This window comes from Camelus ferus, chromosome 16 (genome assembly GCF_009834535.1).
Source record: "Camelus ferus isolate YT-003-E chromosome 16, BCGSAC_Cfer_1.0, whole genome shotgun sequence".
Lineage (NCBI taxonomy): Eukaryota > Metazoa > Chordata > Mammalia > Artiodactyla > Camelidae > Camelus > Camelus ferus.
In genome coordinates this window covers 42,264,493-42,282,868 of record NC_045711.1, presented here as the reverse complement: position 1 = coordinate 42,282,868, position 18,376 = coordinate 42,264,493, and the positions used below count along the sequence as shown (strand labels likewise).

Sequence of the window (18,376 nt, the reverse complement as noted above, 5' to 3'; positions counted from 1 at the left end):
TGGACCCACAAGTGACCAAAAGCACTACTGGTGTGATCCCCAACCACCCCGGAGCATCACCGCCACATGGGGGCCTGTAGGAGATACACAGTCCGGCAACCCCAGACCCACTGAATCAGAGTCTGTGCTGTGTTAAGCCCCGAGTGATTCACACACATATTAAAGTTTCAGAGCCCAGGTGCAGAGTCGGCAAAGAGTCCCTTCCTTTCAGCTTCTTCCCCTGCCTGCCCCCCTGCACCCCACCACCACTGACTGTGGTTGTACACACAGCCTTTGATGTGAAGGGGATGCCCCTCCACAGCTCCCAGGTGGGATGAAACCTAGCCCATCCCTCCTTGGCAGACTTGACCTTCCACAGCTGAGATTCATCCATCCAGTATGTACTACCAGCTGCTCCGTGCCAGGCCCTGTGCTTGGCATGGAGGGCACAGCAGTGAAACAGGCAGGCAAAGCCCTCCACCCACAGGGCTTACAGTCTAGTGGGGGAGACAGACAAGACACACAGAGAGTTAAGATTATGACAAACGGGGGGAGGGAATAGCTCAGTGGTAGAGCGTGTGCTTAGCATGCACGAGGTCCTGGGTTCAATCCCCAGTACCTCCATTTAAAAAATAATAATTAAAAAAATTTTTTTAAGATTATGACAAACAGTGGTGTAGGCTCTAAAGGAAATGACCGGGGTGTTATGACAGTGATGGGGAAGGGGTGGGGGAGGGGTTCTCTGAGAGGAGTAGGCAGGGAAGGCTTCTCTGAGGAGGTGATGTTTGTGCTGAAACTTGAAGGATGCAAGGGTGGCTGTTCAAAGATTTGAGGCACAAGGGTTCTAGGTAGACAGGACAGCAAGGCAAAGTAAGAAACTAGCTCAAGGGGTCTGAGGAACAGAAAAAAGGCCAGTGAGGATGGTGGGGAAGATTCAGGTCAAAGATTCAGGCCAAAGTGAAATCCGGGAGCTCACAGTGAGAAGTCAGGGTTCAGGATTTTGCCCTAAGATGACAAGTGATTGGATCTTAAGTGAAGGAGTTCTAGGACATAATTGAAGAGTTTAAAAGGCCACTCGGCTGTAATCTGGAGAAAGACAAGAGAGGATGCAGACGACCAGGTGGGGGGAGTGATGCTCTGAGAGGGGTGGAACACGGAGGTGGAGAGAACTGGACACCCCAGGGCATGTCCTGGAGGTAAAACCAACGGGCCTTGTGGATGGGTTGCCTATAAGGAAGGAGAGAAAGAGACCATGTCTCAGTCTTTGGTCTGAGCACCCAGGTGGGTGGCGGGGCCTTTTCGAGGGCTAAGAGGAGGGAGCAGAACCAAAGGGACCTTGTGACACCGCACTAGACGTTAGTGCCCAGGGTGCAGCAGTTCCATACAAGGGTCTGGAGCCAAAGGCAAAATCAGTGGGGAGTCACTGCTGGGGGCCCATAGATGGTGGTGCACAGAGAGCCCTGCCCCCACCCCACAGGCTCCCCCGGCGGGTGAGTGAGTGTGAGGAAGACAGAGGTCTAGGGACCGAGACGTCTGAGAGGCAGGAGGGGCCAACAGAGCTCAGAGAGGGACACATCCTCAGGAGGGAGAGGATGGTTGTGCCAAGGACGGGCTGAGAGTTCCAGTAAAGTGTGAACGGAGAATTGACGCTAGGACTGGGCAAGACGGGGTCCCTGGTGACCACGCAAAGTGCTTCAGCCAGACAGAGGGGCCGAGACATGAGTGGGTGGCGTAGTGGAGAGAAAGGAGGTGAGAAAGTGGGTCAGACAGCTTTGGAGGAAACAGAAGCTAAAGAGGGGAGAGAGGGGGATGGGAGGTCAGGGGGCCTCCTACCCCCACCCCATGAGCATTATAGTACATCAGCTGCCGGCCAGTGGAAATGATCCAGGAGGGGGCGCTGCAGGGGAGGGGCTCTATGTGGGGCGCGTCCAGAACCACAAGAGGTGCTGGGATCCAGGGCCTTTGTCAGAGCAGGGTCACCTGGTCCACAAGCCCAGGATGGAAGCTATGGTGAGCGCACCTGGAGGCAAGTCGGTGGCTCTAGGGATGACAAAGGGAGGGTATTCTCCATGTCACCTGTGCACCCAGGATTCCCCTCAAGGATCTGAGTAGTACTGAGAAGACAATAATCCAAACCACCTCTTCCTAGGGGACCCATTTTTCTCAGGACCATTTAGAAATATGGCCCCATTTCATTCTCACCATAACCCTGCAAGTTACGCATCACACATGCAGACATGAAGAAGGCTCAGAGAAGTGAAGCAACTCGCCCAAAGACACACAGTGAAAGTGGTGGAGCAGAGTTTGCCCTCGGCCCCTGGGACTCAAACCTGAGCTCTCTCCAGGGTTCTGAGCAGCCTGGGTGAGGCATAGCAATGCCTGGTGAAGATCTGACTAAAAGGGCTTCTGGCAGGTTCGGAGTAGCCCCCCCCCCCCAACAAAAGGGGCTCAAATCAAGCCTCTCTGAGACTAGCTGTGATAGGAGGTGAAATCATGTTACCCCAAGAGCCTGGATAGGGACCTGCTCCCTGGCCCCGGCCACCCAGGGCCAGATTTCTGTGTGTTTAATTTGGACTTAAACTGCATTACCCCAAAGGGCTAGACAATCAACATGGGCAAATCCAGACTGAGGGATCTTTTCTGTAGCAACCGGTTTGAACGCATCAAAAACGTCCACAAAAATGTCACTAAGGCTGCAAAAACCAAAAGGCTGGTCAACTATTCTAGATGAACGGAGACTAAAGAGACATGATGGCTAAGTGTAAGGTGTGATCCTGGGTTGGAGCCGAGATCAAAAAGTAAAGTGATAAACATACTGGGAAAGCGTGAATATGGAGTTTCTGTTAGATAATATATTGCATCAGTGTTACACTTCCCACAGGTGATAACGGTATCGTGGTTACACAGGGAGAGATCCTTGCTCTTAGGAAGGGTCAAGCATTTTAAGATGAAGAATCATAATGTCTGCAACTAACTTTCAAGTGGTCCAGCCCCACTCCCAAAAAGTGTGTATACAGAGACACACGCGGATGCAGAGAAAGCAAATTGCCCAGACGTCAACAACCGTGCACTAGGGCACCGGACCTATGGGTATTCATTGTACTGCCCTTACCGCTGTCCTGAAAGGTGGAGGAAAAGTACATTCTCCATTCTCACACCTTCTGCAGGGGCAACCTGAGCTCTCAGAAGTTTGCAAAACTGGGTGGCAGGCGGGGAACTCTCTAATGAGATGCCTGTTTGGGCTTTGACACAGGGAGCGCCCCTGCCCCAGGGTCCCCGTGGGCCCTTGCAGCCTCTGTCTGGGAAGGCTGTCATGGCTCACTGGACTCTAAGAATGCTCCCTGCCCAAGTCTGATCATCCAGGCAGCCGGGTTCTATGGGGGATGGACATCCCGGGCCAGGGCCCTGTTGTCCCAAACCACTCTCCGCAGAGGACACTTCTGGGGCAATATGAAAAGGGCAGCTGACATTTGAACACACACCCTATGCCAGGCATTCGCCATTTTCAAGGTAGAAGACTCTTCCCTCTCTTCCCCCAGCCCCAGCCTCTGCATTCCACCCTCAGGGAAAGAAATATTGATGTGAACTGACCAGAATCCAGGATGCTGTACGGGTCACAGCTTCATGGAATCCCCTGAGGAGCTTTAAAAAGTGCTGATGCTTGGGCCACATCCCACTGAGGTTCTGGGTTCATTGGTCTGAGGGATAGCTGGGCATCCAGAATCTTAAAAGCTCCCTGGGAATTCTAATATGCAGCAAAATCTGAGAATTCCTGGCTTAGATCCTTGGTTTTCAATGTTGGGTGTGCATTAGAATTACTTGGGGAACTTTTAAAAACAGATGAGCAGACCCTTCCTCAGACTAACTGAATTAGAATCTCTGGGAGGAGGGACTGGGGCATCGGTATGTTTTCTAAGCAGCCTGCATGAATCCAGTGTGAAGTCAGGGTTGAGACCCACTGGCTTACATTGCTATTTCTGAGAACTAGCACCTGTCCTGATGTAACTTTATGTGTGAACCATCATCTGTCCTTATGGGATTGTGTATGTTTGTGTTTTCCGACAGTTACCTGTGTCAAAAATTTACTTAACTCATTAGTGAGTCAAGTTGGGATAGTGGCTTCAAAGTAGAATGGGAGAGATCGACGTATGTACAGTCAATGAAAGAAAGGCTGCTGAAAGAAGATGCAAGGGTAGACACAAAATTGGTATCCTACAGGGTAATAAAACCAAAGCTTTCCCCTTCTGCTTGGCTTAAAAAAGACGGGGATGTAAGTGATCACTCTTTCAAGTTTGCTCAAACTCTAACTCAGTGAGTTTAACTTCTAACGACAGGTGTGAACTTGAGCATTTAGGCTGGAGTAGGCAGGAGGTGGAGTATAAGATGGCTCAGGAAGTCCGGGAATGCTCAGCCAAGCGTACCTAGGGTAACAACGGTCAGAGACAGGAGGCGGGGGACAGACAGTCCAGGGCAGACCAGGGCCAGGGAACAAACAAAAGGGCCTTCCACGTCTGCTCTGCTTCGGTCCTAGCACTGATGGTTTAATCAGAATTGAGTTACTTCTCAAAGATATGACTCAAGGATCTTTCTATTCTTACAGAGATTCTCAGGCTTGGGATAAGTAAATTATTCTTTCCTCTGGAAGGAAGAAGGTGTTGGAACAGAAAAAAAAATACTGGGGCCTTATATAAGCAGAAAGGATCAAGTTGGGCCCCTCCCTGAGCTAGGAAAAATCCTCCCCCCACCCGGCCTCACCAGTGCAAGCATGGCACCACCGCCCACACCTTCACCAGCACAGCTGAATCAGAGCGCTGTTTGTCAGGAAAAGTATTTTTAGAATTTAAAAGTGCCATTATTGCAAGTGGTTTTAGAAACACTCACTTCAGAATGTATGAAATTAAACAATAATGGACTTGGACCTTCAGGCCCTACCCACCTCCAGGGCCAGTTCTAGAGAGCAGCCCAGGGCAGATTTTTTTTTTTCAGGACAGATTTGAAAAAAAAAAAAAACAAACAAAAACCTGTTCTGGCAAGACTGGGTTTGGCAAAGCTCCTTCTGTGAATGTGAGCAGAAGAGCCAGTCTGGGCTCAGGCTGAGGTCTTGATTCCCTTTGTTTTGCCATCAGGGGACCACTTAAGCCTAACCTTGTAAAGAGCTTCTGGTTCCCATGAGGCGAGGCGGACAGGAGGGAGGGGAAGAGGGGCTGAGGAGAAACAAAGGAAAACTGGACCCCTACCTCACTGCAGACATCAACATTCATTCTGTGGATCAAAGCTTTAACCGTAACAACTGAACGTAAAAAAGAAAACGAAAAACAGAAGCATTTCACAGTCTTGGGTTGGAAAGTTTTCTAAGCTTTACACCGAAGGCGGAAGCCACAACGGAAGACATGAATGAGTTGGCTTAAATTTTTTTTTAATTTGCTGTGGTAAACAAAGTCAAAAATAAATGAAAAATTGGGAGTTTGGGATTTGCAGATACTAACTACTATATGTAAAATAGATAAGACAACAAGGAACTATATTTAAAACCATTTAACAGCTTATAATGAAAAAGAATATGAAAAGGAATATATATATATATACATATACATATAATTGAACCATTATGCTGTACACCAGAAACTGAAAAGGAATATATATGTATATACGTATAACTGAACCATTATGCTGTGCACCGGAAACTAACACAACATTGTAAACTGTCTATACTTCAAGTTTTTTTAATGGCAAGCTGAAAAAAACACTTGTATGTATGGTCGAAAGTTAAGATTTCTAGTTCTTTTAAGTCAATGGAAATGAATACATCCACAGAAACTAGGGTGAAGAATGTGGGTGGGCAAAGAATGAAGAAGGAACTCCTAGTGACCAATACGCGCAATGTCAGAAGTTCAACCATAATTTAATTCCAAAGAGCAACTAACTTTTGCCTCTCACATGAGAAAGATTTGAGAAAGCAGAACTTCCAGGACCCAAAGGGTAGGAGGAATATACCACAATCCTGATGAGAGAGTAAGTGAGATAACTTTTCCGGAAAGCAATTTGACAGATGTATTAGAAATGTTAAGATTTGCATCCTTTTGATAAAACAGTTTCCACCAATCAGAATTTATCTTAAAGGTTGGCAAACCTTTCGCGTAAAGGGCAGGTAGTAAATATGTTAGGCTCTGTGGGCCACACAGCTCTGTGGCAGCCACTCAACTGCACCATTGTGGTGGGCAAACAGCCATCTAAGCATGAGCAGATGGGCATGGCTGTGTTCCAATAAAACTTTATTTACAAAAACAGGCTGCTAGATTTGGCTCATGAGAACTGGCATTTGCCAACCTCTGGCTTACTCTAAGACAACTGCGGCTGTGGGGAATGATTTAGCTACAAGAATAACACTGCTTTTGTGAATTCCCCAAATTAGTTTAAAATATACATATATGTGCCCAACAATAAGAAACTATATACATTTGGGTTTTATGTAGTAAACAATTATATATTTATATAGTAAATATATTTAGTTGTCTTCTTGAAATGAAATATTATGTAGCCACTTAAATTTATGCAGAAAAAAATAACATGGCTGCCTTGTTATACAGATTAAGCAGGTTGGAGAAGAGTTTGTAAATGAACTATCAGAACTAATAAAGGAGTTCAGTAAGGCTGTTATGACAAGATCAACAACAAAAATCAAATGGTCTCCTAAACACTAGCCATAACCGATTAGAAAAATTATGGCAAAAAGATCCTACACAAAGCAGCAACAGAAATTCTAAATAGAGTCACCCAATGAAGACATGTGCAAAACCTATTTGAGGAAATCATAAAACTTTCCTGAAGGGCATAAAAGAAGTCCAGAATAAACGAAGAGATATACTATGTTCATGGATGAGAGAATTCAATATGGTAAAAACAAACACCCCCTCCAAACCGAGTTCCCTTCAATTAATTTACAAATTTCAACCAAAATGTCTAGTAGGCTTTTAAATAGATTTTGACCAAAAAAAAAAAAAAAAGTAATCTGGAAGAGAAAATAAGTAAGAATAACATGAAGAAATTATTTAAATAAAGAATGATGGGGGAGGCTTTATCAGATATTACACTATAAAGCAGTAGTTTTATAGTAAAACTGTAGTTTTGGCTCAGAAGTAGGTAGACAAATAGATCAATACAATAGACCAGAGTCCAGAAAGAGACCCATGTTATAAGGAAACTTAGCTTACAATAAAGGGGTGTAACTTCCAACTAACTGTGGAAAGAGGGACTATTCCATAGTAATTATGTGAACAGCTGGCAGCATTTGGAAAATAAAAATATTACCCTCACCAAAATGAAAAATAAGCTCCAGGTGAATCAAAGAGCTAAGCATAAACACTTTTTGTCTAAAAAGTATTTGAAAAAAAATTAGGAGAATAATATGTTTATAGCCTTGAGGTAAAGAAGGCACAAAAATCATACACAAACATAAATGGCATAAAAGGTTGGATAATGATTACATCCACACTTGAAAATTCTATACACTAAAAGACACCAAAAACAAAATTAAAATACAAGCAAAATGCATACAGGCTGACAGAATATAAATAGATTTTGCATATATCGATAAGGAAAAGAGAAACAGCCCAACAGAAAATGGGCAAAGACTGTGAATAGGCAATTCACAAAAGAAGAAACCCAAAGGGCCAGTGAACATAAGGAAAGCTGGTCTCCTTCACCCCAAATGGCAACACAAATGAAAGTGAGAGTGAGTTTCCTCCAAGCAGGAGAAGGGAAGGGGAAAGAGTGGTGGTGGGGCGGGGGGCCTGCCAGCAGATGGAGAACTTCCAGGACTGGCAAAGGGGTAAGGAATTGGGCACTCCCAGCTACTGTTGGATGATACAATTGGTACTGTCTTTTTGGAAGAAAATTTTGGCCCCATAGATTAGAAAATAAAATCTGCATACCCTTCGATACTGCAATTCCATTTCTAGATTTTGAATCCTAGAAATACTTAGAGAAACCCTCTGTGGAGTGTGGATGAGGATGTTCGCTGTGGACCCCGTGCTGGGTGTGAAGGAGATGCGCTCAGCTCAAGCTCTGGTACCACCAGGCCAAAATGGTGTCACTGTGTGGGGAACACGGAGCTGTCCTGGAGGGTGAGGTTAAGGTAGTGATGATGGAGGGCACAGGGCCCCAGGGAAGCTCAGTGCAGGTCCTAGTGCAGGCTGGGGGCAGAGGGAACCAGGGGAGGCTTCCTGGAGGAGGGGGCACCTACATACATCTTAAATGATGAGCAGAAGTTAGCCCAGGGACAGTGAGTGGGACGACATCCCAGGAGAAAGACAAACGTTGTGCAAAGTCTGGGAGGCAAGAGAGAACAGGGCCTTTTCAGTAATCAAGGTGCAGTTGGGTGTCACCAGTTTCAGGGTGTGAGAGGTGAGGTGGTGAGAGACGAGGCTGGAGAAGTGGGTAGGAGCTGATTTCATCCCACTGGTGATGAGGGGCCACAGAGGAAGGTGACACAATCCCAGCAGCTCCTTAGGAAGATCCTGAGGCAACTGTGGGATGTGGGTCTGGAGAGAGAAAGGCTGGGGATGACAAGGAGCCGGGAGGCACCGTGGGAGAGGGACAGGGGTGAGTGGGGCCTGGGGGACTCAGGCTGGCTGGATGCAGGGTGTCAAGGATGACTTTCTGGCTTGGAGGCTGGGTGGATGGTGACACTGTTCACTGAGATGTAAGTTACACAGGAGGAGAAGGTGGCCTGACACCCTATTTATTTTATGGGGTTCCCTCTTAACCAGCCCATGTCAGAGAACAACCAAGGGACCGGGATCCCAGAGGGCTGTGGGGCCTGAGGGTGGGGCCCTAATGCACCTGCCCATGCCCCCACCCCACAGAGACCATCTGGATTGGGGGCTGCAAAAAGGGAGAACAGTGGGCAGCCCACCAAGCAGGCCAACCTCCAGAGGGACTCCCAGGACATTTCCTGAGACCTCAGCCTTGGGACGCCGATCCATGGACACCAGGGACACCCAGCATCCCCTGTGACCGAACTCAAATCTCCTGCATTGGGAAACTCGCCAACAGCTGGGTTTACCAAGCCATTAAAGGAGGCTTTTTGTACTGGGGCATAGGCTCTAAGGACACAGGCAGGGTGATAGCCAGTGACTTCAAGAGCTGGGTGGGGTGCAGGCAGCACCTACCCAGACGGACTTGCACAGGCCAGCAAGTCTGGACAGCAGGCCCAGAGCCCCTGCAGTGGCAGCTCCCAGCAGGGGTTCAAGGGGCCTGGGAGAGGAGGAGTGGGACGGGCTCCGCAGGATGCCGAGTTTGCAGCCATTCACCAACCAGCAACACAAAGCGTTTCACTACTTTAACCAAGACACTTGTCACGTGCTCATGTCAAAGGTTCCCCCTCACCCTGAGGGCATCTGTCATCCCTGCGTGGTCCTAAACCACTCCTCAGATTTCCCTCCCTGAGAGCGGTACCTGGGAGACCCAAGTGACAAGCCAGGGTCCCTTTGGCTTGGCTGGTCTCAAGCTGACCCCTAGGGGACAGCTGGGACACAGCAGGGCACTGAGGGCCGAGCCTACAGGATTAGGACCTGCCCCAGGTCGGTCCCCTCAGCTCCCCCTACAGGATTCATTCACATCACAGGATCTGGGGCCTCCAGGCCTTCACAGCCCCTCACCATAGGAGTCCCCTGGCCTAGCAGGCTGGCCTTTGAACTGTCCCCCTCCCAGCACTCAGGAGCCCATGGCAAGGAACAGAGCCCCGGTTACCCACACTGCCCACCTGTCTAGTGGGCTCACAACCAAGGCTGCGCAGTGTGTCCAGTGATCGTCAGCCACCTTGCTGGGCTCTGGCCACCTGAGCCACCTGTAAGGACCAGACCTACATGGAGGGCAGAAAAGACTTCACCGGGAGGGGCTCACACCAAAAGTCCCGAGAGAGGAGAGGAGAGGGGCGACAAGGTTGCTGAGATTAGACTGACCTGATCTTTCTGCTTTTCTGTAATCTCTAGATTCCGTATTCTGGAAAAAATCATCTTGCTTTAAAAAGAAGAGTGCTCTCTTGGAGGCTGACTCCTCCAGGAGTATTTCTCTCCTTTTCTCCACCTGCCAGTGTGGACGGCCTACTGTGGAGGCCATGAAAGCAGCCCATGGCTGCAGGAACCGGACCCAGCCCTGGTGCTGCTGGCTAGTGGGGAAGCCCGGCCAGGGCTCCACCCTGACCTTCAGCCCCTCACGAGTCGGCTTTTAGTTTGATGTAATTTTGAAACACCGGTATCCAAAGGTAAAAGAAAGATGCAGACTGCAACTTCAGTACCGTTTCTCCTACTCATCTCCCAGACACCACACGTGGAGGAAGGCAATTCTCACGTATCAGCAGTCTGTTTTCTCATTGAATTTTCACAGGACTGGTAGGCAAGCCCCCTTTGACAGCTGAGGAAACTGAGGCTCAAAAGAGTGGAGAGTGACTTGCCTGGGTTTGCAGGGCTAGTCAGTGGCTGAAGTGGGGTGTAGACCCTGTTCTGAAGGGCCCCACCGCCCACCTCCTTACCCTGCTTCCTGTTCAATACACGAAGGGTCCACTCCCAAAACCTCATGGGACACTCAGTGTTTGTCTTGTACCCAGGGTCCTCTGCTCTGGTCCTGGTCCCATGAGTTAGGCCCAAATGCATCTTCACCCTATATCCTCAAGGCAGGCCAGAGCCCTCACTGCTGGCCTCTGTGCCTGCCTGGAGCCCAGCTCTCTTCACTCATCCCAGGGCACAGCACCCTGGGGTCCAACAACCTGACCCCTACCTTGGAGGCTCTGGCCTATACCTGGTCTCTGCCTGGCTTTGGTCTCTGCCACCTTGAGCCTTGGCCTTCTCTGACACCATTTTGCTGGGCAGCCCTGGGCATTATGACCCTCTGTAGGGACCCCCTCACCCAGTCCCAGCCCTGACCCCACCACCCAGCTGGACTCCAATAGGTAGGTGTTCCACTGGCCAAAGTAACCTCTGGGGTCCTGGCCCCTTTCAGCTATAGAAAATAGTCATTTTGGGGTCCAGATGAGGCACCAACCAGAGTTGAGGAAGAGGTTTCGGAGCTGGCCTGGATAAGAAACCAAGATAATTCTCTTCCAGCTCTGGGGTGTCTCAGCTGGAAAGGCCCTCAGACTGTCAACCCAGGCATCTTAACCTATTTGTCTGTAGGACGCAGCTGCAAGGGTTTGGAAAAATGGTCCAAGTTTTCTAATAAACAAACCATTAGGTGATGATGACAGTAAAACAGTAAAACTGTGGCCTTTGTCCCACTTCCAGGAGCAGAGCTTTTAAAACCTTGAGAACTTCCTGAGTGATAGGAGTGATTGTGATTATTCGTAAGGAGCCCCTTTCAAACACACCTGAGTCCATGCTAATGCGGTAACTCAGGTGGGGCCCCCAGGGGGGCCTCAGGAGGGGGCTGGTCATCAGAAGGACCAAACCAGTGATTCCACATTGGGCACTTTCAGGCCCGCCCACCCCCACCTCCAGGAGGCGAGAGGGCTGGAGATGGTCCTAGAAACTCTAGAACAATGAGCTCCAGTGTTTCTGGGTTGGTGAGCACACTGCTTGCTGGGAAGTGGTGGCCCTGGAGAGGCCCCTCCCTCATACCTGGCCCTGGGCATCTTTCCTGAATTGTGTCCCTTATAATAAGCAATAATTGTAAATCTAGTGTTTTCCTGAGCTCTGTGAGTTTTTCTAGTGAACTACTGAACCTGAGGGGGGTCGTGGGAACCCTCGCATTTGTAGTTGGCCTGACAGAAGTGCAGAGCCCTTCTGGGCACCCCCTTTGTGGCTGTCCCCAATGTCTTGTGGGACTGAGTCTCTGACCCTGGGGTCTGCACTAACTCTGGGCAGTAGCATCAGAAGTGAATTGAATTCCCAGACACCCAGTTGGTGTCGAAGAAAAGAGAATTGTTACCCTGCTTGCTATTGACCTCAAGTCTACCACTTTCCTTCTGGGACTCAGTTTCCCCTTGGGATCACAGGGCAGAGTAAAGGTGCTCTGTGAGGACCCCCAGCCCCCACACCCTCTGCTGTGGCTTCCTAAGGGGCCGCAGTGCACTGGTTCCAAAATCTATTCCTTGACTTCAAAGCCAAAGGACACTCAGAGAGGGCTCTGGGGCCTCCCTGACACCAGAAAGGTGAAGCAAAGGCAAGAAGACCAAGAAGGGCAAGATAGGCGGCGGGAGGCTCCCACCCCTGCCCAGGAGGCCGCCCTGCTCACCTGCTCCACGCAGTCTGGGATCTCGGGCGCGCAGGGCAGCGTCCCAGCGCTCTCCATGGACAGCACGTCCTTAAGCAGCTCCTCGCACCCTGCGGAAGGACGACAGGCAGACCGTGAGGGGCAGAGCTTCAGCCCGGCCTGGTAGCTCTGCCTCTGATGAACCAGCCTTGGGAGGGTAGGTCTGCGGGAAGGCAGATGCCCCACATCACCAAGACACCAGCTGCTCATTCTAGGCAAAGATGGGGCACCCAGTCTATGGAGAAGCCAGTCCAGGGATCGGTAGAGGGAGCTGATTCAAGCCCTTGTCCTCCAGACGTTCTGCCACTGGGACTAACCCCAACAGGGAACACACAGATGAGTGACTCCCAAATGCAGAGGGAAGACAAAGATAATCAAGGAGGCCTTCCTGGAGGAAGGGACATAAGACCATACTCCCTGCCTGGATCACAGGGACTCCTAACACATGCACTCTGAGGCTGTGAGGCTGAGGCTCTCTGCAGCCCTGCAAACTCCACAACACCTAGCCACGCTCAGGAAGGATCCACCTCTTGCTGACTCATTACACAGGTGGCCCCCCTCCCCTGAGCAAATGCCTCCAAATCATATTGGACAAAGGAGGTGTAATATCGTGATTTATAAGAAATACATATTTGGCCTTCATCCACAGTTCCTGACTCACAGCTCCAAAAATCCCTGGAATTTCCTAAGGGTTGAGCGTGACAAAAGGTGGTTTTTTTATGTTACAGAAGTGACTTTTGGACCCACCTAAGGATGGAGGCTGGTTGTCAGGATAACCAACCAGGTGATTAGAGGGCTGGAACTTTCAGTCCCACCTCCTGACCTCCGACCTCCAAGGAGGGCCTGGAGGTAGAATCAATGGCCAATGTGCAGTGATTTGATTGATCGTGACTAGAATGCAGTCTCCACAAAACCCCAGAAGGACTGGGTTTGGAGAGCTTCTGGGTTGGTGAACACGTGGAGATCTGGGAAGAGTGGTGCCCTCGGAGAGGGCATGGGAGCTCTGCACCCAGACCCTGCCCTGTGTACCTCTTCCATCTGGCGTCCCCGAGTTACATCCTTTTACAGTAAACCAGAAATCTAGTAAGTAAAATGTTTCTCTGAGTTCTGCCAGCTGCTCTAGCAAATCAATCCAATCCAAAGAGGGGGTCACGGGAACCTCTGATTTATAGCCAGCTGGTCAGAAGCGCAGGTGACCTGGGCTTGTAACTGGCGTCTGAAGTGGCGGTGAGGGAGTAGTCCTGTAGGACTGAACCCTTAACTAGTGGGACCTGACGCTGTCTCTGGGTAGATGGTGTCAGAATCGAGCTGAATTCTCCTCGGACACCCTGTGGGTTTGATTTGTTGGTTGCTGTCGGGGGAACCCTCCACACATAGGAATTGGTCTCAGAACAGCAAAGAGGAGATCAAACCTGCAGAGTGCCAGCACGGGCACGTGACAGGCACGGTTAGCAGCGGCCCTGCTGAGTCTGACGACTCCATTCAGAAACCTTTACTGGGGCTGCGGTGAGCAGGCCCCCCAACTTCTCAGCTCACTTCTCTCTGCCCCTCATGTCAATGGAAGTAATTGTGCTCCCTTCCCACCCTCCCAGACTCTGAGGGACACCCCCCCCCAACCCCCGGCCACCCAGGAAAGGCTTCGTCCTGCTCTGACCCACTCAGACATGGAAACACGGCATCCATCAAAGTAACTGAGGGCCTCTGGGTGCCCAGACGTCAACTGTGTTCTCCCCACAGGCTCGTGACAGGAACCACTTTCTCCAGAAAGAGTGCAGTACTGAGAGTGGCCTGCGGGGCCACTCGATTCCTGCGGGTCTCTCACAACTGCCTTTGAATTGGGGGAACAGGGGAGGATTTTATGTTGCTTATTTATTTATTTAATGGAGCTACTGGGCATTGAACCCGGGCCCCGTGCACGCTAAGCACACGTTCTATCCACCCACCCCCTCTACAATATTGCCCTCTTTAAAGGGAAGAAAGGGAGGAAGCAGGAGGAGTTAGAGAGAGGGGTAAGAAACAAAGGAAGGAAACTTGGAAGGGAGGCAGGGAGGGAGGTGAGGAGACCAGCTCGGTCCAGGTTTGCCCAGAACCATCCTGGTTTTAAAACGGGAAGTCCCATGTCCTGGGAAACCTCTCAGGAGCCTGACTGTCCTTGAGGGAGATGGAGGCCGAGAGAGGAAAGGAAAGCAAAGAGGGAGCCTTTCTCAGGACGGGGACAGACAACAGAAGGGCAGAAATGATGTCCGGCCAGTCCAGCCAAGCCTGGCTCTGGACATGGGACCCCAAGGCAGAGGTTCAGAGACACCCACAGGCCCTCCATGGTGGGGGCAGCTGTGAGAGCCTCAGACCTGTCCCCTCGGCCCCCCTGGGGAGTCGGGGGCAGAACCCACTTCTGGAACTCATCCTGGGCTCCTGGGAACCCCGTAGAAAGGAATGGGAGATGCAATCCAAGCCATGTCAGCCTCCCCAGCTGGACAGGATCTGGGGAGCCCCTGGGACCCCCTCCCCCAGAAGACCTCACCTTTCATGGCGAAAACGCCTCTGCAAAAGTCCTTAAAGTTGATTCTCCCCAGGTCGTTGGGATCCAAATACTTCACGAGTTTTTCTACCTGTGGGAAGGAAGGAGGGACAAGTGTGAGGCCCCCAGAGACACCTCAGCAGGCTCCCGGAGCTGGGGTGAGGTTGGCCAGGGAGGCCAGGATGGAGGGAGGGCTTGTCAACTGAGCCAAGGGGATGCCAGCGGTCCCCTTCTAGCCCTCTGCCCCTCAGCCTGCGTCAGCATCAGCCCCAGACAGAGGTGGCACCACTTTGTTCTGAGGTCAACAGACAGCACAAGAGAGGAAAAGCAAATCTGTCACCGCGGTGCTCAGAACATGGGTTTGTTTGGGCTGAGCTTCTGAATCCAAGTCACTCCTGCAAAGACCGGCACATAGAAAACAAACACTCAATTTTCACTTAGTGGTTTCTTTCATACAAAATACAAACTCATCACCGAAACTCTAGAAGAGAATGGCTCAAAACCCCATCTCTTCCCACTCTTCTTTAAAACACATCATTTTAACTCCCTCCCTTCTTTTTTTTTTTTTTTTTTTTGGCATTTTATAGTTTTGAGACACCCTTGATCAAGTTCCCCTTTGTCTACAGGGAGGAAATAAGTTTGTCACATTTGTGTCCATTATTTTAAAATTACTCATTACAAATTAAAGTTTAAGGCAAAACCAAGTATGGTCAAAATCGGCAGCTCCATCTGCAGGGCTGTGCAGGCGGACACCAGGGGCATTTCCAGGTCTCGATCTAGGTGCCAGCTACACAGTGAAGACTCACTGAGCTGTCCACTTGTGGCCAGTGCACTTTTCTGTCCTATCTGTACCTTATACTTCAATAAAAAGTGTCAAAAAAAAAAAACTCGTAAATAAGGTTTAGCCCAAAGGAATCAGTCATTCCTGATGCTGGAAAGGTTCTCCCCTGCTCAACAGTACATCAGAAGTACCTTCCCACCCTGCCTGGTGGGTACCACCTTCATTTTTAGTGGTTATAAAATATTCTGCCCCTTGGATATACCATCATTTACTTAACCACCCCAACAGTTGGGCATTTTGGTTATTTCCAACTTTTTGCTATTACAATTCATCTTTGGGGGGTTCTACAGCTGTGTGGATGACCCACGGATTCCCGGCCTTTCAGATCCTTGACTTCCTGCTGCCAGTAACTTTCCTTCCACATCCCACCTCAGCCACCAAGTCCCCTGGCCACGGTGAGGACCCAGTCATCACTGTTGCTTGTCTCTCCAACATCACTCACTCAATCATCCTACTCCATGAATGCATCCTTCCTCCCTTCCCACCAAATTCCCTAACATGGCCTATGACATCCTATGTTCTCTGGCCCCTCTAGCCAAACCTCCTGTCACTTTTTTTTTCTTAAATGGAGGTACTGGGGTTTGAACCACTGAGTTATACCCTCCCCTCTCCTCCCTCTGTTTCTATCACTCACTGCATTCTAGTTACACCGGCCATCAGTCAGTTCTTCAAGCAAGCCAACGTATTTTCCTGCCTCAGGGCCTTTGCACATGCTGTTTTCAGTATCTCAAATGCTCATCTGCTCCATCCATCATCTGGCAATGTCTGTTCATCCTTCAGGTTTCCATTTGTACCTCTATGAACTGTTTCTCCCCCAGACAAGCCTGTCCTGACCACTCCTATCAAATTAGGGCTTACCCTGCTGCTATTCTGTCTTGTAGCACTTTATACTTTTCCTTCAAACCGTTTGTTGTAATACATAATTATGCATTTATGATAATTTTATTAATTTGTATCTTCCCCTCTAGACAGTAAGCTCCCTGAGGTCAAGGATCATGTCTGTTTTAATCACCACTGTATACCTTGTAGCTCCCACCATTACTAGCATATAATAGAAGCTTCATAAATTTGTTGAATAAATGAAAATAAATGGTTCTACAAGACATCTAAGTTTTTAAGACATTTGATAACAGTTGCCATACTGTTCTCTGTAAAGATGTCTCAATTTAGTCTTTGATCAGAGCAAACTGACTTCAAACTTGTGAGCTCTGGGTATTTTTTTCCTGATTTTGGTCAACGGCCAATTTTGTTAGAACTATCTTTTCTAATTAATTGGAGCCCATTCCCCCACCAACCCTGAAATTTCCAATACCTGAAATTCAGCTTCTTGATTTTTTTTTCAGAAGCCTGCTTCTAAATCAACCTGTCACTAAGTGGCAGCCCCTCCACGGCACACATGCAAACATTCATTCAACAGGTAACAACTGGGCACCCCCTCTATGCCGGGCTCTCTGCTGGGGGCTGATGGCGGTAGTTACTGGCCCCTCTGGCTAACCACACACACAGCCACATGGACACACACGTGCACACTCTCTCATATGCTCTCACACGCTGGTGGCCAGGCACCACCCACTCCCCTCCCCACACCTGCCATAATCACCATCAGTATCCCAAGCACAGGTGGGCAAAGATGAGCCCTTTCCCAGATTCCTCTGGGGCTGGGTTACAGGTGGTGGGTGTGAAAGCTCTTGGGAAACTAGAGCACAGCACGCAGAGAACAGATTACTGCCACTGTTGTCCTGTTAATACTGTCACTGCAGACACCCTCCAGCCCACATCGCCCACCACGTGCTCTGAAGTCCAAGCCATATTAGGGGGTTCATCCATCTGCAAGGATCATGCTTCCTGCATGCCCACAGGACACTTTTCTAGCAAGGCAGTTGCAGCAGGGGTCTGAAGCCCCCTCCAATTATAGGGACACGCCCAGTGGTCTTTGAAGGATGAGCAGTGAGCAAGGGAAGACCATACGTGAGCATTCCTCCTCCCTTCCTGAGTGTGTACCTCTGACACTGCTGACACTGCTTTTCCACTCGGGTGTGAGTCTGGGGGTGAGGCGTGGACAGAGGCTGTGCCTCATGCCTCTGGGACCCCCCTGAACTTTGCACTTAGCAAGCCCTAGGGAAAGGCTGGAGGAATTCCAGGGAAGGAGGAAGGGGCTGTCTGCCAACTCCTGCCCTGGCCGGCGCCTCCTCAGCACTGCAGCTGTTCCCACCCCCCTACCCCTCCAGCCACGCAGCCTCTGACACTGCCAGGCAATGATGTGGCTTCTGAGAATAGCAATGCCCAGGTGCCACCTGCAGGGCCAAGGGGAGCCCACCTGCCCTCCCAGCTGATGTCCCGGCTCCTCTCCTCCTGCCTCCCCATCACTGGCATTGCAGGGAGTCTATGAAGGCAGGGATGGGCTGGGGCTCCTGGTGTTCACCCCCACAGTCCTCTCCAAGGTTAGGGGCTGTGCATTAATTATCTCTGATGCGAGTCAAGGGCAGAGTCGCCACCGAGTGTTGAATGGCTGATGTGGAGACCCAACCTCAAATCCACATAAGGGGCAGCAGGCTGTGGATTCAGATTCCATGATCCATGGAGTCTGTAACTTCCCGGGGCTGGGAGACACTGGTGGGCCAGGCTGTCTATCCCCTGCCTCCATGGAAAGCCAACCTGGAGCAGAGGTGCCAGGGTGCTTGATGACAGGCAGATAGATGGGATCTCAGGGCTACTGCGAAGTCCCCGGAACACCCCTGCGCTGTGAGTCCGGGATTCGCACTGGGCACTTCAAAGAGCAGAGGTTCCAGAAA

The 18,376-nt window shown here is 50.0% G+C and overlaps 1 protein-coding gene across 2 annotated transcripts in view; it reads right to left on the bottom strand.

Moving 5' to 3' along the window:
- RAB11FIP4 (RAB11 family interacting protein 4) overlaps window positions 1–18,376 on the bottom strand; it is a 106,800-nt gene that overhangs the window by 63,850 nt on the left and 24,574 nt on the right. For both annotated transcript variants that reach the window (XM_032457672.1, XM_032457673.1), the window contains exons 2-3: window positions 14,747–14,834; window positions 12,208–12,296 (exon numbers count right to left, since the gene is read on the bottom strand). In XM_032457672.1, the coding sequence (XP_032313563.1) occupies window positions 12,208–12,296; window positions 14,747–14,834 (177 nt within the window). The remainder of the gene's footprint in view (window positions 1–12,207; window positions 12,297–14,746; window positions 14,835–18,376) is intronic.